The sequence below is a fragment of the Delphinapterus leucas genome, chromosome 6, assembly GCF_059928025.1.
Source record: "Delphinapterus leucas isolate spDelLeu-1000000601 "Yukka" chromosome 6, BTC_Dleu_Yukka2, whole genome shotgun sequence".
Lineage (NCBI taxonomy): Eukaryota > Metazoa > Chordata > Mammalia > Artiodactyla > Monodontidae > Delphinapterus > Delphinapterus leucas.
In genome coordinates, this window is record NC_143134.1 from 120,804,264 (window position 1) to 120,831,893 (window position 27,630).

The following is a 27,630-nucleotide window of genomic DNA, read 5'->3' on the forward strand; positions in this document are numbered from 1 at the left end:
ACATACTTCAAAATGATAGTCTAAGCTAGTCAGCATTGTCAAATACTGATCACACAGTATTATAAGTCTTCTTAAAAACTGCTACAAAGCCAAAATAGATGAAGTCATAATATTAAAAAGTAGCTAATAAATTTCTTTTCCTTGAAGTTTATCTTAGTTTTTAATCAAGAAAATGTCACTTTTGTGCCCTACTTTGAAAATCCCAAAAGAAAATCTGGAAACAGATCCATGTACACATACGAATTTTGAGCCTACTAGTGGCATTTCAAACAAGGGGGAAAGGACAGTAGTAAAATAAATGGGGCTGAGAAAACAGAGCAAGCTCTAAAATTAAAAAGTTCAGTACCAACTGCCAAATCCAGCAACAACATACTGAACCAAAGCACGAAGTACCAGGATTAAGTAGACTGAACTACTAAGTCAAAAAAGAATTTTAGGGCTTCCCTGGTGGCGCAGTGGTTGAGAGTCCGCCTGCCGATGCAGCGGACGTGGGTTCGTGCGCCCTGGTCCGGGAGGATCCCACATGCCATGGAGCAGCTAGGCCCGTGAGCCATGGCCGCTGAGCCTGCACGTCCGGAGCCTGTGCTCCGCAATGGGAGAGGCCACAGCAGTGAGAGGCCTGCGTACCACAAAAAAAAAAAAAAAAAAAAAAAAAAAAAAGAATTTAAAAAATGCATCATGTAAGAAATGTCTATTTGAAGGCATCAGAGAGCAAATACAACAACGAAGAATTACTCTGTTGAGATCCAGAACAATGTGGAAATCCATAGGGATCAGCCCAGTATTTTCCCTAGAAACATCTGAACTCTTCAGGGAGTGGGCAGCCAGGAATTTGAGCCGTACCTGGGATAGCCTTGTACAAAAAAAGAGACAAAAACTGGAGTCCAGGACCTGCACAGATAGAGTAGGCATCCTGGTAGCCCTCAAGCTTCAGGTTGGGACCATGAAGGACTACACCCAAGAATGAAGGAAACTTCAATTCACCCGAGTACTTCAGGAAAGCTCAATTCTTTAAACCAGATCAAGATGATCCCACATTGCTAGTACTCCCAGAATCCCGGCAGAAGCAAAGAAAAATGCTCTCTGGAAGAACACATCCTATCATCCTAGGCCTCTGATTATTTTTTAAATAACTTTCCAAAGACAATGACCAACATATTAGAGATAAGCAAAGCACCAGGAGAGAAGAAATACATGAACTAGTAGTATCAACAAACAAACAAACAAAAAAGGGCTGCACAAGGCACTACACAGAGTACAGTCGTACAGTCCTTGAATTGGTTCCAGGACCCCCGCAGACACCAAAATCCTCAGATGCTCAAGTCCCTTATGTAAAATGGCGTAGTATTTGCATATAACCCACGCACATCCTCCAGTACACTTTAAATCATCTCTAGATTACTTATAATACCTAATACAATGCAAACGCTATGTACATAGTTGTAAATCCAACGTAAGTGGTATGTAAATAGGTGCTGGTGCATAGCAAATATGTTTTTCTGGAATTTTTTTCCCTGAATATTTTCAATCCACGGTTGAATCCGATGATGCAAATCCCGCAAATACAGAGGACCAACTGTATGTCTTGCACAGTTTAAAATACAGAGTTAAAAAATACACAACAATAAGAATATACGAAGTGGAACAGGTAAACAGGGTTAAAAGTTTTTAAGATTTTGCCTTATCTATGGAGACACTTAAAGTATCGATTAAAACTGTAAACTTTGAATTATGCACGCTGTAAGTTTTCACCTGAACTACTAAATGGCAAAAGAGGTAAAAATTGAGGTATAATTTCCAAACTGAAAGAAAAAAATGAATGGTTCAAAGGTCTCACATATATGTAAAGCGTATACTCTAGTTCTGTCAGTTTTTTCTTTACATATTGTATTAGGTATGCAAAATGGTCCTATCTTCTGTTAACTGAACTTGCTATCATTGTGAAATACTCTCTTTTAATCTCAAATAATGCTTTTCTGCCGTAAAGTCTATTTAGTCTGGTATTAACAGAGCAAAACAAGTTTCTTTTAGTTGGGTTTGCATGAGTAGCTTTCTCCAATCTTTCTCTTCCAACCTTCCTGTATCCTTATGTTTACATGTATTACTTGTTAACAGCATATAACATGCCAATACTGATCTTGAAATAACTTTTTCTACCCAAAGATACAAAGGCTACTTAGAAAATCACAAGCTCACATACAGGATAAAAAATACAGATGGTATCGGTTATTTCAGGTAGCAAGAAAGCTCTCAAAGACTAGTAGGGTCCTGTCTAAAGGGCTCAGGAGCCAACCTGAAGAAGCCAATTACAAAGACTTGAAACGGAAGTGTATTTAAGTCCATGTGTTTGTAACGAAAAAAATTTTTTTTAAAGTTCACTGGTCAACCCAGCACTTGCAGAGAATTAAGTCATTATTTTGAAAACTGGTCAGGAGCCAAGTATCAATACTTATTCTACCCTTCTTTATAAAGTATACTACTGAGTAATCAAATAAAATGGAGCACTTTCTCTTTACAGAACTACAGCAGCTAATAAAGAAATGATAAAATAAAAATATCACCATTTTGTATCCTTTAGTAAAATAATTAATCTAGGCATTAAGGATCAATGGTTATAAATATTACAAAAAGAGAAATTAAAGATCAAGCACCTCCTGATAAACACACCAACCCCAGCTATGAAATAGTTTTGCCAAAAATATTAGATCAAATGAATCTGATCAAGCCTCTAGATCCAACTATCAATTTACAAGAAATACAGAGGGCTGAAAAACATACTAAACACCACCAGGGGGATGCTATCAGCAAGACACAGACAGTAATTCTACAGGGTCAGCAACACAATTTCTTCAACAAATAAATTACAAAGGGGGGGAAAATCCATGAAGGAGACAATTGTAATTGAAGAAGACATATTAACAATGTCAATGAGTGGACCTAATTTGGATCTTAATTCAAACAGGCTGAAATAAATTGTTCTTTATGAGGAAACTGAAAACTTGAACACTGTCTAGCTATCTGATATTAAGAAAGCATGGTTAATACTTTAGCAACAAAATAATGTTTTACTATGAATTTTTAGGTCCATATCTTTTAGAGATAGTCACTTAAATAATTACAAATGACACCAAAAGAAAAAAAATCTAACCAATGATGATCTGCAAAACCTCTCCCTAGATAACTGTAAAACATTACTGAAAGTAAACCTAAATAACTGAAGGTATGTATCTTATTCAAATCAGTATTAGAAAGATGTCAATTCTTAACAAATCTCCACATTTTTTTTTTTTCTCTAAAACTTACATGGTAATGCAAAGGGACAAGAATAGCCAACATACTCTTAAGGCAAAACAAGGTAAGCGGACTTGCTCATTAAAGTTTATAATAAAGCTTAATTAAGTAAAATTAACCAACGTGATATGGGCAGAGAGGTAGGCAAATGATCCAATAAAGAAGAAAGGAGTCCAGAAAAAGGTCAGTACATTAAATGGACACTAGATTTATGAAAAATATGGCACTGCAGACCATGGAGAAAGGATAATCTTTTCAATAAACACTACTGGGGTAATTACATCTCCATTAGGGGAAAAAAATGAAACACGGCCCCTATATCTTACTCGTGTACAAAATCCATTCCAGGTTGGCAAAACAGTGAAGCCTCTAGAAAAGGGATTGGCAAACTTTCTGTAAAGAGCCAGATTTTTCTTTGCAGGCCACATATGGTGACTGTTGCATATTCATCACCATCTTTTTTTCAAAGCCTTAAAAGAGGGCTTCCCTGGTGGCGCAGTGGTTGAGAGTCCGCCTGCCGATGCAGGGGACACGGGTTCGTGCCCTGGTCCGGGAAGATCCCACATGCCACGGAGTGGCTGGGCCCGTGAGCCATGGCCGCTGAGCCTGCGCGTCCGGAGCCTGTGCTCCGCAGCGGGAGAGGCCACAACAGTGAGAGGCCCGCGTACCGCAAAAAAAAAGAAAAAAAAAAAATCACGATAAATTGGAAATGGTTAAAATTGAGAGGGCTTCCCTGGTGGCGCAGTGGTTGAGAGTCCGCCTGCCGATGCAGGGGACACGAGTTCGTGCCCCAGTCTGGGAAGATCCCACATGCCACAGAGCAGCTGGGCCTGTGAGCCATGGCCGCTGAGCCTGCACATCTGGAGCCTGTGCTCCACAACGGGAGAGGCCACAACAGTGAGAGGCCCGCGTACCGCAAAAAAACAAAACAAAACAAAAAAAACCTTACTCTTCCGCAGTATAAAAACAGGATACCGGGTAGATCTGCAAGCTGTGGTTTGCTGACACCTGTTCTAGATGTTAAAATAATATATTTATGACCTGCAGCAGGGAAAGGTTTCTTAAATGAGGCACAGACCATTAACCGTAAAAAATACATAGATGCATTTGTTATGTTAAAAAATAAATACTAAACAAGAATAAAATAAGAATTTTAAAGACATCACTAAGAGAGTCATAATGCAAGCCAAAGTGGGAGAATGGTTTATATCCAGATTATATAAAGAACTCGCTACAAATCAGTAAGAAAAAGACAACTAACAGGAAAATGAACAAGAGTCTTTAATAGGTGCTTCCCCAAAGAGGTTACTTAAGCATCTACTAAATATATGAGAAGGTGCTCAATCTCACTGATAGCCAGGATAGTACAAAATAAAACCACAAATGGCCATCAATACACACACATTGCAACGGCTGAAATGAACAGCACAATCAACACAAATGTGTTGGCACAGACACGGAGCAACGTGACTTCCATACGCTGGTGGGGGCGTGTCATTTTGCATGACTGGCTTGGCGTTATCTACTTACGTTAAGCTCACACATAATACCCTGAGACTCTGAGACCCACTTCAGGAGACAGACTCCACAAAAACGCCCTCGCATAACACGAAGAGACACATGAATGATCATAGTAGCATTATTCATAAAATGCTGTGTGTAGAAGCAGGCCTGAGGCTGCTATCATTAGAAAGGCCTGCTTACAAGGTTGGTCCCCCTTGGAATCTGGGAACTTGGATTTCCGGACACCTCTCATCATTTGCTGATGAGAATGGCTCACTGTACCTTACCTGTTTGCCAAATTTTTTCTCTACAGCTTATGTCGAACACCCACTTTACTTGTGAAAAGTCATGAATTTGAGCTAGGCAGAGGGTGTTTTAGGCACTGAGTGTCTCAGCTTCCCTGGTAGGTAATGTGTCACATGGGTTGTCACACCTCACTACTGGGAAAGTTAAGTGCGTCCTGTGTGACTTCGCTGGGAAAGGACTCTTGGAAACTTGCTCCTGGTTTGCTTTTTCCCTTTGCTAATTTTGCTTTGTATCCTTTGGCCACAGTAAGTCACAGCCATGAGCATGAATATAATTCCTGTGAGTTCTCCTAGCAAATCACTGAACGTGGGGATGGGCTTGGGGAGCCCTGACACACAGGCCTAAACTGCTGGAAAAAATGTCCATTAATGGGAGTTCCCTGGCGATCCAGTGGTTAGGACGCGGCGCTTTCACTGCTGTGGCCCGGGTTCAATCCCTGGTCAGGGAACTAAGATCCCACAAGCCACATGGCACTGCCAAAAAAAGCTTCTTTAAAATAATAATAATAAAAATGTCCATCAACAGTAAAATTGTGACATAGTCACACGTTGAAATACCACCACAGCAATGGAAAAAAAAATACCAAAGATGCACACAAAACTGATGAATTACGAAGACATGTTACGTGAAAGAAGTCAGACACAAGAGTAAATGTTATGTGATTCTATCATACCATCAAGATAAACGGCAGATAAATCAGTGATTTAAACATTAAAAAGAAATATAAAACTACTACAAGAAAATATGGAAGCATTTATCTGATTTCTAAAACCAACTGAATGGTAAAGAAATAAATACGGTATTTTTGAGCATGTGAAGATAAAAACTGTCTGCCTCAAAAACTGCATGTGAAGCTGAACAGCAAATAATGAAATTGAAAAAAAATTAACAATGCACACAAATAAGAAAACAACCTCCCTAATAGAAAAAAAAAAGGACAAAAGGCATGAACAGACAATTATCCGCCCCCCGCAAAGAATACAAAAGACCAATAAAGATTTGAGGACAAAAACTACAACCTCAAATGAGATACATTTTCCATATAAAACTGGGGGAAAAGTTTAAACTAGCAAATGAGAAGAGATACATTCTTATGTTAGAAGTGAAAATCGTATTCTTTTTGGTAGACAGAGGCAATATGAATCAAAAGTCTTAAAATGCACACACTGATCTAGCAAAGGGATTTATTCAGTGTAACAGTAAAAAACCATAAATAATGTACATGTCTAACTAGAAATTACTGGTTAAATAGAACTATGGAATATACTTACAATGGAATAACTACATACACTGAACATGCTATTATTATTTATCTCTGAAAAGACATTTGTAATAGATTAAGTGAAAATAAGTCAAATGTAAGCTTCATGAAGGTGGAATTTTATGTTTTCATCACAGCTACATACCTAGCATCTAGAATCATACACTATCAGGTAGTATAAAGTCAGTAAATATTTGCTGAATAAATACATGAAAACAGTCACTTAGGTAAAATAACCCTACCAACCCCCCCACCCCCTCCCACCCCCACTTCACTCAGATGAGTAGGAAGTCTAACAGTAGGATATACACTACTACGTTCATAGGATTATCTCTGAATGATGGGAACTGTGAGTGATGTTTATTTTACTATTGGCTAATATTATCTGAATATTCTCCAGTGAACATATAATACCTTTCCCCCCAAATATATGTACATGCTTTTTCCCTTAAGTGAATCTATGGAGTAGGATGGATTGCAAGGGGGAAGGAGGCAGACGGAGAATTTATACTTTTTATTTTAAAGGGTTCTAAATGCTTGGTTTATTTATAACTAAGACATAACCGTGACACGTGCTCCAGACCACTCATGGAATGAGAGCAGAGACGGCAGAGAGATTAACTCAGAATCTGTACGCACGATCATGTCAACACCCCCTCCGCCCCCGCCAGTCAAACTCCCTCACTCACCTTCTCTCTCCCTTGCCCAGCATCTAGGGACACTTTGGCCTGTGGTATTTTGATTGCACAATGGTTAAAACCATGAATTTTATAACTGTCCCAGTAATTATTCTCATTAATTAAAGACTTTAAACATATTCTTAGTAGGTTACAAATTCACCTTAGGAAACCTATATCCCAGAAAATTCAAACAATTATTATGTTCCCTCAAACAGCAATCTCCAATTATTATATGATATAGCCCAAGTTACATAAGAAAGAACTTACCCACAAACTCCCAGTATTTTTTATACTCAGAAGGAAATTTTCGTAAATGCAACTGATGGAATTTCTCTTTGTTTGGAGAGCTGATCCATTCCTGTGCCACCTACGCAAAGCAAAAAAAGCAAATTAAGAAAGCAAAAACATCTGAAAAGCCAATGTTAAACAGCAAAAATTTCCAAAGTAAGCAACCATAAAATCCAGAACCTAGAACTCCTGTGTGACACAAACATTAAAAATTAATTTGGGACTTCTGGCTTCCAGCTTGGCATTTAAGGAACTTAGAAGTCACCACTCCATCCTAACAAGTAAAAAGAGACAAAAAGGTAGATACAATCACAACTTACCAGAGCAGAAAACTCTTAAGTAGAAACCTCCATGCCAGGAGGAAAACCTGAACTGGATGTGACAAACTGTTGGAGGCTCAGCATGAACAACTCTCTTATATAGGGGGACCCAGTCATAAGAGGGACCCCACACTTTGGTGAGTTTTACCTCTAGGAGCTCTAACAGGCCCTCACAGTGAACACTGGAGAAAATTCCCTGTGTGCTTCCAGCGGGGGTGGGGGGTTGGTGGGGACTGGGGAAAAGGAAACATTCTGAAATACACCAGAGCATTCTTGACCTTCTGAACAAGGCCTGATCTATGAGAAGCTATTTTACCAGAGTCAAACTTGCTGGGATTTTATCAGAGCCTAACCTACTTGAGGGAAGAAAACAAGCTCCAGCCCATTCTAACCATCCTGTCTCACCCAAGGAGGTGGGGGAAACTAAGAAGCATGTGGTGTAAAGTTCTTAGTCCAGAGGCAAAGGCTCACTAAAAGAGTGACACCTTATCATAGGACTATGGAATGATCTTCCTTCCCCCATACCTCATTTCTGTATCACTAAAGGCCTATTTACTGCTGTTCCTTTTATTTAGTAGATTATGACCGCCTTGCAACAAAAAATTACAAGGCATACTCAAAGGCAAAAAACACAGTTTGAACAGACTAAAGAAGCACTAAAACCTGTCAGATATGGCAGGAATACTGGAATTATCAGACCAGGAATTATTTTTTTTTAAACTATAGTTAATATACTGAGAGTTTAACGGAAAAAGGAGACCATGAAATAATAGATGGGCAATGTAATGAATGAGATGTAAAGTAGAAAGAATCAAAAGGTAATGCTAGAGATCAAAAACACTGTAACAGGGCTTCCCTGGTGGCGCAGTGGTTGAGAGTCTGCCTGCCGATGCAGGGGACGTGGGTTCGTGCCCCGGTCCGGGAGGATCCCACATGCCGCGGGGCAGCTGGGCCCATAGGCCATGGCCGCTGGGCCTGCGCATCCGGAGCCTGTGCTCCGCAAGGGGAGGGGCCGCAGCAGTGGGAGGCCCGTGTACCGCGAAAAAAACCAACAAAACAAAACACTGTAACAGAAATGAAGGATGCCTCTGATGGGATCATTAGTACACTGGACATCGCTGAGGAAACAATCTCTGAGCTTGAGGCTATAGCAATAGAAGCTACCAAAGCTGAAAAGCAAGGAGAAAAAAAAAATGGGGGAAAAAAACACACCCCAGAATATCCAAGACTGTGAGACAATGACAAAACATACGGCATACACATCATGGGGATACGAGAAGAAGAGAGAGAGGAAAAGAAGCAGTATTTGAGGCAATAATGACTCAGAGTTTTCCAAAATTAACATCAGACACCAAACCACAGATCCAGGAAGCTCCAAGACCAAGCAGAATCAATGCCAGAAACTACACCTAGGCATATCATATTCAAACTTCAGGAATATGAAATATCAAAGATAAAGAAAAAAATCATGAAAGAAGCCTGTGGGAAAAAACACCTTATCTATAGAGGAGGAAAAATAAGAATTACATCTAACTTCTCCTCAGAAACCATGCAAGCAAGGAGAGAGTAGTGAAATACTTAGACTGTTGAGAGAATAAAACCTACCAACCTAGAATTCTGAATCCTGCAAAATTATCCTTTAAAAGTGAAGGAGAAGGGCTTCCCTAGTGGTGCAGTGGTTAAGAATCCGCCTGCCAACGCAGGAGACACAGGTTCGATCCCTGGTCCAGGAAGATCTCACATGCCACGAAGCTACTGAGCCCGCGTGCCACAACTACTGAGCCCGCGTGCCACAACTACTGAAGCCCGCGTGCCTAGAGCCCGTGCTCCATAACAAGAGAAGCCACCGAAATGAGAAGCCTGCGCACCGCAATGAAGAGTAGCCCCTGCTCGCTGCAACTAGAGGAAGCCTGCGCACAGCAATGAAGACCCAATGCAGCCAAAAATAAATAAAATAAATTTACTAAAAAAAACCAAAAAACTCAACAGTAAGAAAACAGACAACCTGATGAAAAAGATGTGCAAAAGGCCTGGACAGACACCTCACCAAAGTAGATATACAGACTGTAAATTAGTATATGAAAAAATGCTCCATATCTTATGTCATCAAAGGAATGCAAATTAAAACAATGAGATACTATTACACACCTATTAGAACGGCCGGCCAAGATCTGGAGCACTGACAGCACCAAATGCTGACGGGGATGTGGAGCAGTAGGAACTCTCATTTATTGCTGGTGGGAATGTAAAATGGCACCATCACTTTTTTTTTTTTTTTGCTGAGCCACATGGCTTGTGGGATCTTAGTTCCCTGACCAGGGATCGAACCTGTGCCCCCTGCAGCGGAAGTGCATAGTCCTACTGGACCGCCAGAGAATTCCCAAAATGGTAGCACCACTTTGGAAGACTGTTCAGTGGTTTCTTATGAAACTAAACATATTCTTACTGTAGGATCCAGCAATAGTGCCCTCAGTATTTATCCAAATGAACTGAAAACTTATATTTACGTTAAAAACCTGCACGTGGATGTTTATAGCAGCTTTATTCATAACTGCCTAAACTTGGAAGCAACCAAGATGCCCTTCAGTGGGTGAATGGATAAACAAACTATGGTACAACCAGACAATGGAATATTATTTAGTGCTAAAAAGAAATGAGCTATCAAGCCATGAAAAGACATGGAAGAACCTGAAATGCACATTACTAAGTGAAAGAAGCCAATCTGGAAAGGCCACATACTGTGTGATTCCAACTATGTGACATGCTGGAAAAGGCAAACTATGGAGACAGTAAAAGGATGAGTGATTGCCAGGGGTGAGACTGGGGAGGGGTGAACAGGCAGAGCACAGAGGATTTTTAGGGCAGTGAAAGTACTCTGATATTAAAGGACTGATACATGTCATTATACGTTTGTCCAAACCCTTAGAATGTACAAATCAAGAGTGAACCCTAATGAAAACTATGGACTCTGGGTGGTAATGACTTGTCAATGTAGGTTCATCAGTTGTACAAATGTACTACACTGGTAGGGGATGTTGATAATGGGGGATGCTATGCAGAGTTTCTCTAGCTCCCTGCAGCTAGAGAAAGCCTGTGTGCATCAACCAAGACCCAACCCAACCAAAAATAAATAACATAAATTTATATATATAAAAAAAGATAGGTACTGAGTACTATCTCCAAAATTTACGCCCAATGAATTCACTTCTCTTTATTTCCAAAGCTACCACCTAGATCAAGCTACCATCATCTTTCTCCTGGGCTACTATAATAGCCCCCGACAGGTCTACTGCATCTATGCTTACCTTTCTACAGTTACTCTCTAATGAGCAACTAAGAATGTGTTGGTTTTTTTTTTAAAAAGTAAACTACTACATATTTCTACTCCCCCAGCCTAAACACCAACCAGCTAAAAATCCTCCAACATCTTCTCACTGTACTGAGAATGAAACCCCAACCTGCACTTACAGGGCTGTATACCATCCAGCTCTTGACTGATTTCTCCAATCTTACTTCATTTCCCTTTACCTCTAAGTTACCTTACTCCAGCCACATCAGCCTAATCTCTTTGCTCACACATGCTCAGTTAGGCCTACTTCAAAGCATTATAGTCTTGACCCTCCCCCCTCCTCTGCACAAAACCCTCCTCTCCTGGCTCTCAGCCCAATCTCAAAAGCAGCCTCCCAATGTCGCTCATCGTATCAACCTGTTTTGTTTCCTTCACAGAACAAATTATAACTGGAAATTAGCTAAAAAACGGTGCAATCTCCCTATAAGGGGTTTGGGCACTAAGAATCACAGCTGGTACTCCAGAAGAGCCCCCTTTCTGCCTGCTCCTTGTCTACACAACCTAAAAAGCGCCTGCCAATTACACTCTGCATATACATGCATGCACACACAGGTAACAGAAGGGGACTGCAAACCGAAACTTTAAGAAAAAAGAGTATTTGCCAAAACTGACCAAAAAAATTGGTCCCTGTCAAAACAGTGCACATTTATCTAATACTTTCGTGTGTTAAACGTAAGGATTAAAAACTAATATATCCTCTATCAGTCACATCAGTACACAAAAGACTCATATTTCTTTTTTTTTCCCCACACACACTGTATTTTATTTTTACAAGAGATGAATAAACTGACGCCAAGCATTGTAAATGGATGACCACAACAAAAAGCAACAATGACTGCAATTACCAAACACAAAACACACTCACACTATGTCATAATATTGACACTCAGTCCAGGAATCCTCCACTGTAACAGCTCCTTTACTTTGCTGTGAAAATTGATTTGTATATTTTTTGCCTCTGAGTCCTTGTGGGATTTTTTTTTTTTTTTAATTCAAGAGACTCGTATTTCTAAAAGTTGAATTTGCTCGTTTCCCTTTGGGGCAAGGGATAATTCTACGCAATGTCATTGCATTCCACCTGCAATAAGACATAATAACTGGATAACCAAACACTGCATTTCATGTCCTAAAGAGGATACCAACCGCATTTTTGTCAAAGGACTCTAAACACACTTCAGCATTCCATTAACAAACAATATTATGAAGTCAAATTACATCCAAATGAGGGTAAGAAGCCTTGGCCCAAGACTCTGGCTTATCAGAAAGAAGAAAAAATTAAAAGTAATCAAGGTATCTGAGAATTCTCTGGCAGTTCAGTTGTTAGCGCTTTCACTGCTGAGGGCCCAGGTTCAATCCCTGGTCAGGGAACTAAGATCCCACAAGCCACACGTTACAGTGGGGGAAAAAAAAAAAAGTAATCAAGGTATATTAATAATACCATTAATAAATGTTGGCCTATATAAACTAGAAATGCTAAAACAATGCTGTTTCACTACATGGTTAAAAAAAAAAGGAACAAGATAAAACTTCGTGGTAAAGATGACAGATTGGACACGGGCATTTCCTTTCATTCCCCCTGAAACCCCACTAAAACACCCAAGGGATTTTTCACAACAGGATTAATTCATTAGGATGAAGAGAACAGAAGAGGAGGCAAAAGTATCAAAATCTGGGAAGCTGGTAAGCAGATGGATGAATGGTTAGCTAACTCAGCAAGTCCAAGAAGCTGAACCCTAAGCAGGAAGTGTCTGACATACACTCTAGAAGGAGGAGGGCTGAAGGGAGACTGCCCCTCCCTGCTCCTAGCAAAAAGCTATAGCGGTTTCATCTCTATAAAGTGTGACAGTCTCTGGCTGTGGGGCAGCAGACAGAGAGGGGATAAGGTACTTAAAAAAAAAAAAGGTGGCGGGGGGGGGGGGGGACGTCCCTGGTGGTACAGTGGTTAGGAAGCCGCCTGCCAATGCAGGGGACACGGGTTCGATCCCTGGTCCGGGAATATCCCACATGCCGCGGAGCAACTAAGCCCGTGCACCACAACTACTGAGCCTGCACTCTAGAGTCCGCGAGCCACAACTACTGAAGCCCTCGCCACAACTAGAGAAAAGCCCGCGTGCAGCAACGAAGACCCAGTGCAGCCAAAAATAAATAAATAAATTTTAAAAATAAAATAAAACAATTTAAAAAAAGGGAATGAAGCAAATGTTTATATACTGAATGCCTGGACCCTTCCCTCTGCCCCCACCCTCACCCCACAGTCAGCTCCCCATCAGGCCTATGCTTTCCAGGCATTCGATCTGAAGATTCTTCTTGGGGAAATCTGACCTCACTAAGAGGGGGAAAAAAAAAAAAGACTAAGAACAGTGACATGAGGGTGGGGATGAGGCTTCCCAATAAAATGCCAATGGTCAACAAGCCTATCCCTTTCACTCAGAGCTTCTAATCTGTTTTAAAATCTTACATGTAACAAAATATAGATTATAACTATACCTAAGCATATAATCTTAATATAAAGAATGAAACTAATTTGGATTTCACCATGTGATGGTGTCCTTCAGATCACATTTGACTTCCACAGTGCAAATAATAAAGGACCATTTTAGTAAAAGTATCTCTTTTCCTAAGCATCTCTTTTGACCTGTCATTATTTAAATGCATCCTCTTTTCTTATAGCATTAGAAAGTTGAGATATATTTCACAATATAAAATTCACCACTTTAAAGTGTGCACACTACAGTGTGTTTTTAGTACATTCACTATTTTGTGCAACCATCACCATTATCTAATTCCAGAACATTCCCACCATCCCAAAACAAGCCTTACACCTATTGGCAGTCAGTCCTAATTCCCGCCCCCCCCACCCATCCCCTGGCAACTACTAATCCACTTTCTGTCTCTACAGATTTGCCTATTCTGGAAAATTCATATAAATGGAATTACACAATATGTGGCCTTCTGTACCTGACTTCTTTCACTTAGCATAATATTTTCAAGGTTCATCAAAGAACAGGTCAAAGTGCATATAACGGGTCATTCCTTTTAATAGTAGACTAATGTTCCACTGTATGCATATACCATGTTTTGTTTATCCATTCATCTCCTGATGGACATCTCAGTTGTTTTCAACTTCTGGCTATTATGAACAATGCTCCAATCTGCTTTTTAGTATCCTGTTCTTAAGTGTGGGTAAACCACCAAAAATCATTAGACACGTGAAGAAAGGAGTTAACATGAAAGCTCTGTAGACACTAAAATGAATAGGAAAAAAGCAACTGGGAAAACAGGGACGATGCAAAGAGAGGAAAACTTTCAGCTAACTTTAAACGTATCATTAATTAACTTTAGGTGATAAAAAATACTGTGTACATGAAGAAAGCACAGAATCCTATAAAAAGGAATAATGAGAGAACAAGAGTTCCGTGAAACTAAAAATACACTCAAAAATTTTTCAATAGACTTGGACGCTGAGAAAGTCTCCAAGGAAGTAGAACGACGACGACAACAACAGACAGAGATGGCAAAATAGAAAGAAATTTTAAGACATGCAAAGTTTCAAAATTTATCTCCTACACATTCTTTTCTCAGGAAGTTTGAAGGATGTGCCTTACTAAAATGAGGGGGTGACAAAAACAGACAACCCTGGGTACAGGAGACAGAGATCCAACACAGGAAGAAGGAAATGCAAGCCCTAGGATGAGGATGGTGAGCATTTCACGTTAACCATCCTAAACCAAGAAGATGAAATTGATCAACTATCTGATGTGCCTGATCATACTGAGAGACCTACAAATCCAAGAGACAATCTGAAGCTAATTTAGTAATACGTTCATAGAAAATTAAGTAAACAATAAATCCAGAGAAAGCAAAGAGTCGGAAACAAAAAGGAGTTACAGCTACCACATGACTTAGCCGTGGACACCTTTTATATCGTCAAAATAATAACAAACACTGATCTAAAAATTACAAGACTACTCCATAGTGAGGATGGGGAAACAGGAGAGGTGTGTGTGAACACAGGGCTGGGAAGAGAGGGTACTTCCTGTAGTGGGTAACTACAGAAAATGTCTAGAACTGAAAAATTAACAAGTCAAAATAGTGGCATGTTATTTAGAAATATGGAAGTAAATAACAAAAGGATCCATCAAGGATCAAAAATAATTACTTGGGGAGGTGAGAGTGGCTGCTGTTTTTTTTTAATGGGCCTTCCACAAGTATTTGACTATTTTGAACTTTGTGTATATACAAACGGAACTTGTGCTCATTCTGTTTTGAAAAGGTTTTGGCTACAGAAATGTCCTGAAGGAAGAAATCTTAAAGATAAACATATAAATACTTCTTAACTAAGGGAAAAATAAAATCACAAATATGTGCCCTAAATTTAAGGGCTATGAATGGCTTCTAAGCGATTTAGTGTTTTCTGGAAAGGATAAACGTTCAAGAAAAAAATAAGCTTCAAAACGAAGAAAATCTCTGTATATTTTCCAGCTTCTTTAACTGTATACACTGTTCACTGAACTAACAATTTTGTAAGGTAAGAAGATCATTCTTGTAATACCATTTCACATTGTTGTTAAGGAGACAGACTGAAGGCCCTTTATCAATTAGTTGTTTCTAATGCTTTTGAAACACTAGTAAAATAATTCTTAAGACAACGGCTGAAATTTAGGGCATACATTGACACCAACTTGCCTCTTTGTGCAGTACACCTCCTTTGCCTTTAACAATTCTAAGCTGGATCTTTGCAGTCTCTCTGCCTGGGATATACTTCCTATGGCCAACTCCTTCTACTCACTCTGGTCTCGGTGTGAATACCATCGCTCACAGAGGCTGTCTCACCTTTCAGTCTAAAGTGCCTGCTGCCTTTTGTTCTAGATCATTCTAGAGCGCTCTAGAGCCTTTGGTCCTGATCTGAAATGATCACTCCCAGAAGGCAGAGGCCTTGTCTGTCGTGTTCACCACTTTACCCCCCAGGTCTGTGATAGTACTTGGCAAGTATCAGGCACCCAAGTATCTCCTGACTGAATACGTGGGTATTTACCTCAGCGTTCTTGGTTTTGAAGAGTCTCGTTGCATGCTCACATTTTGGGTTCTTTTTTTTTAAAGGAATTTGAAAAAAAGTAAAAATCTACCTGCTTTGAGAGCACCAAAAACATCCTTCCAAGTGCAAGTGGATGTTTACACTAAAGAATTACTGTTTTTCTGAGGTTCAAATTTAACTGGGAATCCTATATTTTTACTTGGCAATCCCAGTCGGGGAGTAAGAAAGAGAGAAGAACCAGAATGGGATGTGTTGGGGTAGGGAGGCAGCTAAAGGCTGCTATGAGGCATAAGAAGTTGGGAAGACAGATGAGAAATTTGGGATTTATTGCTTTGTGCTGATCAGTGTAACTTGCCCTTTGCTACCTCCTCAAGAAAACTTCAGTAAAGGTTTACACTACTTTTCAAAAAAATAAACGCAGATGAGAGACTATGTCCTCTGAGAAGTCTTCCCTTATTTTACACCGAAAAACGTTTCCTCCTCCTGTGCCACCTCTGGACTTGGTACCTTAGCACTCTGAATTGTGTCTGTAAGCTCCAGAAGGGCAGAGTTTAAGTGTTTCCTCTGTATCACCAGCAACTAGAACAGTGTCGGGCACAATGTCCGTTCAACATGAAATCTACAAGCTACATCTAAATCAAAATGTGCTCAGTTATTTTAGCCGTACGCAGCACGGTAAAGAAAGGTAATTTCAAAGTCTGAACGTATACGATTAGAACATATACTTACTGTTTCAAAAGTATTCAGCATCATCAAAGGGAAAAACACTTCAAAATAATCTCCACCATCTTGAAATCTCACAGGCACAGGTCTTGAGATGGACTCACAAAGAGCTGACGGGGGTCCGCACTGATCAAAGTTCACAAACATTTCGTATTTCCATTTTAAGACCTCTTTAACGAAGGTGTCAGAGATGGACTGTGCTGACAAGAGAACGTTTACTGGAGGGGAAGCCGAAAAAGATCTGTTTTCACAAAATGGAACTTTGTAGCCTTGCCTGTTGGAATTATTTGGAGTATGAGAATGGAGAACGTTGCACAAACCCTTCACTTCAGCCACTGGCTTCTTGGACACCAGAGAGACTGGCGGTACTTTCAAAACAGACTGTACCCCACTTGACTTATTTTTCAGCATTGGTAAGAGCGCTGCCGTATTTTCCAAAGACTTGGAAAGGCCAGCAATTCGTGAAGTACTACTGGAGCTAAAAATCTTAGCAGTGGGAGGTCTCGAAGGTTTAGATGCAGAGAGAGGCAAGCCAGGTTTACGAAATATATCTTCATCCGCTGCTTTAGCTTCAGAGTGTTTTGAACAGTATTCACCCTGGTTTTTCAGTGTTTCAACACAACCTTTGTATTTACATTTTGTGCTACTCAAAGATTCCAACTGAGGCCGACTCACAGAATCTTCTTCTACCTGGACTGTATCTTTTCCATGAACTACTTCAATGAGTTTATCATTCTCTTTCTCCATTTGTGAACATAAATCCATATCTTCAGGATCACGTTGTGTTAAAAATATATTATCTTCCTCTATGTCACTGCTGGATTCAGGATCTCCCTCTCTCAAGGCTGCCACACCTAAATGATGTACTGTTAGGTCACCTCCACCTAAAGGGTCCCCTGAGGTAGAAACAACTATTTCATTTGTTGGTACTTCTCCATTTAATACTACAGAAGTGCACGGGTTCAAAACACAAGTGCCATCAGCTACCTGAGAAACGTATTTTGCTTTCACGGGTTCTGTTTCAGAAGACACACACTTTATTAACTCTTTTTCCTTACTTTTAGCAGTTACCTCAACTCCTCCTTTGTAACTATAATCTGATGTATCTGATTCTGGCACACATTCGTCAGAATTCTGTGCTCCAGGTGGGCCTGCTCGTGTTCTATCTGTACTCTGATAATCAAAACATCTTTGTCTGTTACGCTGTGATTTGGGTCTCATCTGCCTTTGCAGCTGAAGGTCTTGACTCGTCAGCAGTTTCTTATTATTTCTGACAGAGAGAGTCTGAGGAGAAATTAATTTAGTCTTTTTCCGGGTATCAACTGCTCCAACAGTTTTGCCATGGTCACGTAACTGAGCCAAACACTCCAAAGATCGCTGGGACAACTCAAATGCCCTACGAGGAGCCTTTTTCAGACCAAGTTTCTCAACCGTTGAAGTTGGTTCAGGACACTGGCGAAATTTCTTTGGTGGCACTATAGCAGGAGTTGTTCTACAACTTAGGTAATTTGAACTTTTACTCTGCCCTGTTTTGGTATCCGAACGTGTTTTTTTAGGAGTTTTAGAAAGTGAGACTCTCCTAACACGTTTGGAGTAAGTGCGAAGCTTTGGTGGAGACTTCTTCAGGGAAACCGTAGTGGTTCTCTGAACGCTCGAACTGGGAGTTGTAGTCCTTACGTCTATACTTTTAAAATCATTTTCGGTCACATCTCTCTCATTAAGAATATCGGACTGGTCCTCACTTTTGACAGGAGATGAAGGCCTTAGAGGATCTTCAGCCATAGCAGCTTTCTGATATCGCCTTCTCTTGGGTTTTTTTACTTCAATCTCACAAAACTTCTCAACAGAAATACTACTACTGTGTGGTTCTGCGTGTTCCTCAATGCCCTCTGCTGCTTTTTTAATGACCTCTTCAGGTACATCATCTGTACCATAACCCCAATCATTTGTGGTATCACCTGCATGAGTCAAGCACGAATTTTCTTCATTCTCTTGAACTGAATTCTTGTTGTCTGGTTTCTGATCTTGCCAAACTGAAAACACTTCACATGGACTTTCAAACTCAAAAAACTGAGAATCAGATTCCTCAAACTGCAAAAGGGACCCGGTATTTTCTTCCCTTATTACCTTCTGTTCCACGTTTGTGTTAGCTATTGAAGCGTGCTGCTCTGGACATTCTTTCTCAATGCATGTTTTATCCTGTGTAATGTGTTTCTTAAAACCCACAATTCTTTCCTCATCATCATTATCTTCTTCGTCAGAATCTGAAATAATAATGACCTGTCCACAGCAGGTTTCCCTAACGCTATTTTGGTTGGCTGTGAAACATCTTCTATCATCTTTAACTTTTCTTTGTAGCTGGGATAAACTTTTTTGAGTTGAATCTGATGGGAACTTAATAACACTGGCTTGAGCTACTAAGGATAATTTGTGGAGGTCTCTGTCTATCTGAGAATCTGTTAAGGTGTCAGACTTAGGACTGATGCTAAGGGCTTGCTCTCTTAAATCAGAAGAAAACTGAGCAGTACTCTTGATAATTTCCATATCTCTTGATTCAAGTCCAGTCACAGGATCTTTAAAGGGAGGTGTTTTCTCCACAAAAATATTGGTCGTTTCTGTAAATGAGACCAAATCTTTGTTACCAACATGACATTCTAGTATTTGACAACTGAGTTCACGGGTAGAGAAAATGCCTAACTCTTCTTCCTGTACTTGTTTCTTTTTCAGCAATAAACTCTTTTCAGATTTTTGTTCTCCATTTTTATCATCCAGAGTACCATCAGGGCCTAAAGAGAGATTGTATATGAAGCCATCTCCTTTCTGACCTCCTGTATCCTTCTTTGAATAGACACTTTCAATGCTAGATACAGTCAGGTTTTCCTCTAAAGTGATACTTTTCCTGTGTTGCTTTTTTATTACATGTGATAACTTAGCACAGATTTCATCTTTATGTGCCTTAGTTTTTGCTTTTGAGGTTTTGCCAAGAGCATCACCCTTTAAAGAGAAATCCTCATTTGATGTGGACACCTTTTCCAGAGAGTCATTGCTAGAATCAGTCAACAAACGTGTTGATGTTATTATTCCTCTGTCAAATACCTTTTCTGGACCATTTCCTGAAGTACAATTCTGTGGGGTATATGAGGAATTCTCTTTTACAGACTTATGCTTCCCTGTACTTATTTTAACTTGGCCTCGAGCTCTTTCATTAACAATCCTTTTACTACTCGGCTTCAAGCACAACTCAGCTGAGAGATGGTCTTTGAGTTTCAAATCTTTTATATAAGTTTGCTCATTATCCTCTTCTATGGCATTATTTGCTTTGCTGAAAATACTCTCTTGCACTTGACATGCATCAGCTTTCATCGGTTCTTTAGAGAATGTTGGGCTGGAGTTTTCCAGACAGTGCCTGTCTTTTCTAGACTTCTTCCTTGTTTGTTCACTTTCTTCTTTATTATATGATGCAGGAGGCATTTTACATGGAGAAGTCAGATCCACAGAAGTGCTACATTGAGGTACTTTGAATTTTATGTTTCTAATAATTTGCTTTAAACAAGTTTGTAACTCATGGGTTTCCTGACTGGTCAACTGCCAACCTAAAGATAAATTTCCTCGCAGGAATAAGTTGAGCTTATCCCAGAATCGCTTACAAAGCGTCTGCTGCCCAAGCTGATAGCCTTCTTTAAGGAGACTTCTGATCAGCTGCACACAAGCAAGTTGTACAGAGTTACATGGCGCTGAATGCAATGACAGAGATGATATCATCGTGCCTTTGGAGCAGTTTCCAGATGACTTCTCAGAAGTCCGTGCAAACGCGGTGGTGGGAAGCTTGGCACATTTTACAATGGCTTCCACCCACTGCTGGGAGCTCACCCACAGCAAATGCAAACACTTTTTACTTCTGTGCAGCTCAATCACTGACACCAAAATCAGGAGGAAGAACTCAGTGACGGTGTCGCACACGGCGCCTGCCTGGCTGAGGGCGCCCTTGACTTCGGAGTGCAGGTGATGGATAACCGCCACCACATACGCCACGCCCAGGTCCTTAAGCTCCAGGAGCGACTGCACAAACGGGACGAACCACAGAAACGTGCTGTTATGAACACGCATGTCTTGACCGATATCTGACTGCAGCACATTAGCTAGTGTTTCCATTTCTTCATACATGTTAGGACAATAATCTGGGCAAATGGCCGATCTCCACCCTGAATCCTAAAATGAAAGAGATACTGACATTCAGATAAACAAGCACCATTCATGACAGGTTTAACACAAAAGCTGCAAACAAGAAAATACACTGCTCAACTTCCCTGTTTTGATGTACATATATGGACCCCCAAGAAATTGAAAACAGTTCAATTTTGAGGTTAAGGTTTCATGAAAAGGTTAAATTTACAAAACCTCCATGTACTCTGGGCCTCTTTCCTTCAGTTGGCTTTGATTTCTAGTCATGTGATTTATCTCCCTCATGCCATAAATGTTCTACCCTTCCGAAACGTACTGAAAAATTAATCTCTCAAAGTGTGCACGCTCTCATTAGAGCCCATTTTTCCTCATGAGCTACTGTTCAATCAGAAAGGTTTTACGCAACAGTTGATTCAGAACAGCTACATATAAAATCAGCAATGCAACTAACCACACAAAACACTGTCTATGCAATATAAAGGCAATACAATATCACCTGAATTCTCAAAATGTTTTATACCTTTTTGGTCTTTTCAGGGTTATAATTGTATACGATCTGGCTGCAAGTCACATCATCCAAATATGACTCTGGTTCGAACTTGGTCCTTAAATATTAAGAATAAATAGAAATTACTGAAATGAAGGATAAAAAGAAGAGAAAAATCCTACTGTTAAGTCAATTATAGTAGACTTCCTCATACAGATTGTGTGACATCCTGACACAGGAACTGAACGAACCTCATAGAGCTGTTCCGTATATTCTGAATCTCTTTATTGTAGCTCACATTGTTGATAATGGTTTGAAATGCCTCAATAGGATCAATAAGTTGACCCCAGACCTTGGATCCGAGGCGATCCAGAATCACCATGAAACAGTGTAACGCTGGCCAGAAAGGATCCACACTATCATCTGAAATACAATGGAGTCATTTGCCAGGTTAGGGAAAGGCACTGAACTATACTGAGAATTAAGCATTCTTTACCTGGGTAGCAACAAAACTGAAAGCAAAGCAGGAAGTAATTTAAAGTAAAGCATTGCCAACTACAGGTTTTAGAAAGCTGGCAAACTTTTAAATAGCGTCTGCATTTTTTTTTAAAGCAATACACCTCTGTTAAGAAATTTTTTCGTGTGGAACAAACTGAGATAGTCTAGATAAACTCAACTTTCTCATCCTGTTTGCCAACCTGAAACAATCTTTCCTCCTCTGCTTCTTCCAGACCTTTATACTCCCATCCTTCAATAAATAACAGAAGTAAAGTAGAAAAAAAAGGGAGAGAAAGAAAAACTTGGTATTTTCAGATCTAAACAAAGTCCATGATACAAGAAATCCTGAATTGTGGGTGTCATTTGGTTGGTATAAAGGACTGAACCCCTCATCCACTGGAGAAGCAGAGATACATACTCTTCATCCACCCATGTCTCAACATGGCTTTGTTGTTATCTCCATTACATCCAACTGGCAGGAATTCCCATTACTCACACACTCTTATGGCCGGTCCTTTCCCTCCTCTCTACATGCAGTGGCGAAACACTGCCCTGCTCAAAGACCTGCACTTGCTCCTTAATGTCTTCTAAGGAAATTAGAAGTCCTCAGTCAAGCATTTGTAAGATCTTACTCTATTCCTTCTTTCCAGATTTATTTCTTTACACTCACATAAAGATATACCACCTACAGAAGAAAACAGATAGCTGGCTTTTTCCAAGTAAGAACCAGAACGGCTTCACTATTAGCACCCCCTATCATCCTCAGCAGTATTCTCAGGAGGCAAGTGCTCTAACTCACCCAATCACTGACAACCCTAGAACTTTCTGCTTTATTTCCCTCAGGGCTCTTAGATTCTTTTTTTTTTTTTTTATCATAGTCGTTTGAGTAGAACTTCTCATATACTTTTTTATCCTCTACTGAAGCTGTCTTATGTCTAGGAAGCTCTCAAATAAGGAAGAAAGTCATCAGTTAGGTGAAGACAATTATGGAATGTTTCTTAAAGAGGTGACTTGGGACTTCCCTGGTGGTGAAGTGGTAAAGAATCCGCCTGCCAAAACACAGGCAGAACACTCTATGACATGAAAGATCCTTTTTGACCCACCTCCTAGAGACATGGAAATAACAACAAACAAATGGGACCTAATGAAACTTAAAAGCTTTTGCACAGCAAAGGAAAACATAAACAAGATGAAAAGACAACCCTCAGAATGGGAGAAAATATTTGCAAATGAAGCAACTGACACAGGATTAATCTCCAAAATTTACAAGCAGCTCATGCAGCTCAATATCAAAAACACAAACAACCCAATCCAAAAATGGGCAGAAGACCTACATAGACATTTCCCCAAAGAAGACATACAGATTGCCAACAGACACATGAAAGGATGCTCAACATCACTAATCATTAGAGAAATGCATATCAAAACTACAATGAGATATCATCTCACACCAGTCAGAATGGCTATCATCAAAAATCTACAAACAATAAATGCTGGAGAGGGTGTGGAGAAAAGGGAACGCTCTTGCACTGTTGGTGGGAATGTAAATTGATACAGCCACTATGGAGAACAGTATGGAGGTTCCTTAAAAAACTAAAAATAGAATTACCATATGACCCAGCAATCCCACTACTGGGCATATACCCTGAGAAAACCATAATTCAAAAAGAGACATGTACCACAGTGTTCATTGCAGCTCTATCTACAATAGCCAGGACATGGAAGCAACCTAAGTGTCCATCGACAGATGAATAGATAAAGAAGATGTGGCATACACATACAATGGAATATTACTCAGCCATAAAAAGAAACGAAATCGAGTTATTTGTAGTGAGGTGGATGGACCTAGAGTCTGTCGTACAGAGTGCAGTAAGTCAGAAAGAGAAAAACAAATACTGTATGCTAACACTTATATATGGAATCTACCAAAAAAAAAAAAAAAAAAAAAGCTTCTGAAGAACCTAGGGGCAGGACAGGAATAAAGACGCAGATGTAGAGAATGGACGTGAGGACACGGGGAGAGGGAAGGGTAAGCTGGGACGAAGTGGGAGAGTGGCATGGACATATATACACTACCACATGTAAAACAGATAGCTAGTGGGAAGCAGCCACATAGCACAGGGACATCAGCTTGGTGCTCTGTGACTACCTAGATGGGTGGGATAGGGAGGGTGGGAGGGAGACGCAAGAGGGAGGGGATATGGGGATATATGTATATGTATAGCTGATTCACTTTGTTATACAGCAGAAACTAACACACCATTGTAAAGCAATTATACTCCAATAAAGATGTTAAAGAAAGAATCTGCCTGCCAATGCAGGGGACACGGGTTTGAGCCCTGGTCCAGGACGATCCCACATGCCACGGAGCAACTAAGCCCATGCGCCACAACTACTGAGCCTGCCGTCTAGAGCCCACGAGCCACAACTACTGAGCCCACGCGCCTAGAGCCCATGCTCTGTAACAAGAGAAGCCGCCACAATGAGAAGCCCGTGCACCACAACGAAGAGTAGCCCCACACTTGCTGTAAGTAGAGAAAGCCCACACGAAGCAATGAAGACCCAACACAGCCCCAAAAATAAATAAATGAACTTATAAATAAAATAAATAAAAATGCCAATCTTAAAAAAAAACAAGGTGCTTAAAAAAAAGGAGGTGACTCATTTTGAAGGAGTGTTGGGGAGCTGGATTAACGGAGAGGACAGGAATATATATGCAAAGCACTGGGAAAAAAACTAACAATTTATGTAGTTAATGCCGGTAAGCAAATTAGTAATAACCTTTTTAATAAATTTATTTATTTGGGGGGCTGTGCTGGGTCTTCGTTACTGTGCGCGGGCTTTCTCTAGTTGCAGAGAGCAGGGGTTACTCTTTGTTGTGGTGCGCAGGCTTCTCATTGTGGTGGCTTCTTTTGTTGCGGAGCACACACTCTGGTGCACGGGCTTCAGTAGTTGTGGCTTGCACGCTCAGTAGTTGTGGCGCACGGGCTTAGTTGCTCTGCGGCATGTGGGATCTTCCTGGACCAGGGCTCAAACCCGTGTCCCCTGCATTGGCAGGCAGATTCTTTACCACTGCACCACCAGGGAAGTCCCTAATTAGTAAAAACCTTAATCAAAAATCATCTAGCGGGCTTCCCTGGTGGTGCAGTGGTTGAGAGTCCGCCTGCCAACGCAGGGGACACGGGTTCGTGCCCCGGTCCGGGAAGATCCCACATGCCGCAGAGCGGCTAGGCCCGTGAGCCATGGCCGCTGAGCCTGCGCGTCCGGAGCCTGTGCTCCGCAACGGGAGAGGCCACAACAGTGAGATGCCCGCGCACCACAAAATAAATAAATAAATAAATAACGTTTACGTATTTCTTTTAGAATCCCCCACAAAAGAATATATATCCACACTGAAGTTGCCTAAGGAGAAGTGAATGTGGGTAAAAAGTTATATTTATGTTTTCATTAAATTTGGCATGCTTGGTCTTTATTGAGTCATTGTTTCATAAAGAAGGTAAGATTAGAAACACTAGTACAGATTCTCCCTGATCAGCCCAATAAAACCATGAGCAAAACTAAGCTGGCTCTAATAACAAACATGACAGTTTGAGACCCTACTTTCTAGACTATCAGGGGAGCACTGTCCAAGGGAACTTTCTGGGATGATGGAAATGGTTCTATACCGTAGCCACCAGGCAGCTCTTGAAGTATAGCTAGTGGGACTGAAAAACTGAATTTTTAATTTTATTTAAGTTTCATTAATGTAAACGTAAAGAGCCACTCTTGGCCGGCAGGCAGCCACCATCGTGGACGGTGGAACACTAGAGAACCCAAAGTGAAATGAAAAACCAGGCAAAAGGGAGAGAGTGGGATAGGGGAAGCTTTCTGCAAAATTTTAACTATCATGTCATTAGAAATTTACCTCCTTTAGGTTCTAGTCTTGATTCTACCACTAACTGGGTATTTCAACGTGAAAAAGTAAGTTAAGGGACTTCCCTGGTGGCACAGTGGTTAAGAATCCGCCTGCCAATGCAGGGGACAGGGGTTCGAGCCCTGGTCCGGGAGGATTCCCACATACCGTGGAGCAACTAAGCCCGTGCACCACAACTACTGAGCCCATGTGCCACAACTACTGAAGCCTGCGTGCCTAGAGCCCGTGCTCCGCCACAAGAGAAGCCACAGCAATGAGAAGCTTGCACACTGCAACGAAGAGTAGCCCCCGCTCGCCGCAACTAGAGAAAGCCCATGCACGGCAACAAAGACCCAACGCAGCCAAAAATTAATTAATTTTTTAAAAAGTAAGTTAACTTCCTTGGGCTTCAGTTTCTTCTTTTATGAAAGTAAGGTGCTGAGTTAAACTCTAAAGGTCCTTTCCAATTTAAAATTCTGACTCTGTGACCAAAACCATAAAATGTTCACTCTCTTTCCTCCACATCATACACCCAAATTCTTACAGTGACACTAGTATTTTCAAAGTGCACCATCATCGCAATATTCAGCAAATAGTTTATTACCATCTGATTGCCTCTCCATGGTGTGAAGTATTGATTGCATAAAATCAGTCTGTTTGTTTGAGCCCAACAACAGTGAATCCATGGCTTGCTCCTCAAGAATGGTCAGCAACATGCAAATACCTGTAAGATCATGTATAGTTTTCTTGAATTGATTAAATAAAACTGTTCTAATGCCTTCTCCAGTTTAGTTCGCAAAAGAATAACAAGGCAGTAAGACGAAACAAAACAGTATCCAGTGCCTCAGACACTGAAGTCTGAGACGTTCATATACAACTCCTCCTAAGAACAGAACTTTAGACTGAATAAAAAGGGAAAATGGCGCGAACATGGTTAGAAAACCATTTCCAAAATGACTACCACACAATTTGTATCTCATAAAGTCAAAAACCCCTTAAATTTTAAGATCACTATATTTCAAGTACCAATCACTGCCAAATATACACATGACTATAAGACTCTGAGTCAATGAAGTAGGACAGAAATATTTTAAGTCAATATACAACCTGATGAAAACCAAAGTTAATATCTCTTTCTTCCAGGAAATATTGTACAGATGGGAAAAGAGCTATTAAACCTCTGTTGCAATAGATCAAAACCCTATTAAGGTCAGCTGCTATGCTAATACTGTAACATCTAATACTGCCTTAAATAAAAGATCTATTTGCCATACTTGAAAATGTACCTCTTACACAGATGATTTCTAGGATAAAAAATGTTTAAAGACAAGATGCTGTAATAGTCAATTTAATGACAGAACAAGAATTGGGAACTATGAAATCCTTTATTTAGCAATTTTGATCAGATTACCAAAAGAGATCCCTTCCCTTGCAGGATAATCATAAGAAATATTGGAAAATACTAATTATATTTGTGTAGGAACAATACTCACCTAACCAATAGTTTTTGTAGTTGGTAGCATCATACATGTGTGAAGGCAGAAGAATCAGTTTACCCTTCTCAAGGACAGAAGAAGTATAAATGTCTGGACTTTCTAAAAGCCCCAACTCAATGACTTTAAAAAGGCAAGTCAAAACCTCCTGTAAGTCATAATAATCATCTCTGTCCACTTTTCCCAAGTTTCTTGCGGTCAGGATAGCCCAACGCCGAACCTAAAAGCATAACACATTCATTACTTCATTTTACACACAACTGTCTACATTCAGCAAGCATACAGTTAAAATAGGATTCTCTACAGATTATAAAAGACACGA

General features: G+C 40.3%; 1 protein-coding gene across 8 annotated transcripts in view; it reads right to left on the minus strand.

The window, feature by feature from the left end:
* Nucleotides 1–27,630, minus strand: part of SETX (senataxin) — a 78,005-nt gene that overhangs the window by 30,167 nt on the left and 20,208 nt on the right. For 7 of the 8 annotated variants that reach the window (XM_022578355.2, XM_089913927.1, XM_089913925.1 and 4 more), the window contains 6 exons: nt 27,309–27,528; nt 26,420–26,539; nt 21,677–21,848; nt 21,459–21,543; nt 16,763–20,965; nt 7,309–7,408 (listed from right to left, as the gene is read on the minus strand). In XM_022578355.2, the coding sequence (XP_022434063.2) occupies nt 7,309–7,408; nt 16,763–20,965; nt 21,459–21,543; nt 21,677–21,848; nt 26,420–26,539; nt 27,309–27,528 (4,900 nt within the window). The remainder of the gene's footprint in view (nt 1–7,308; nt 7,409–16,762; nt 20,966–21,458; nt 21,544–21,676; nt 21,849–26,419; nt 26,540–27,308; nt 27,529–27,630) is intronic. The other variant, XM_089913926.1, reaches the window with a different exon arrangement.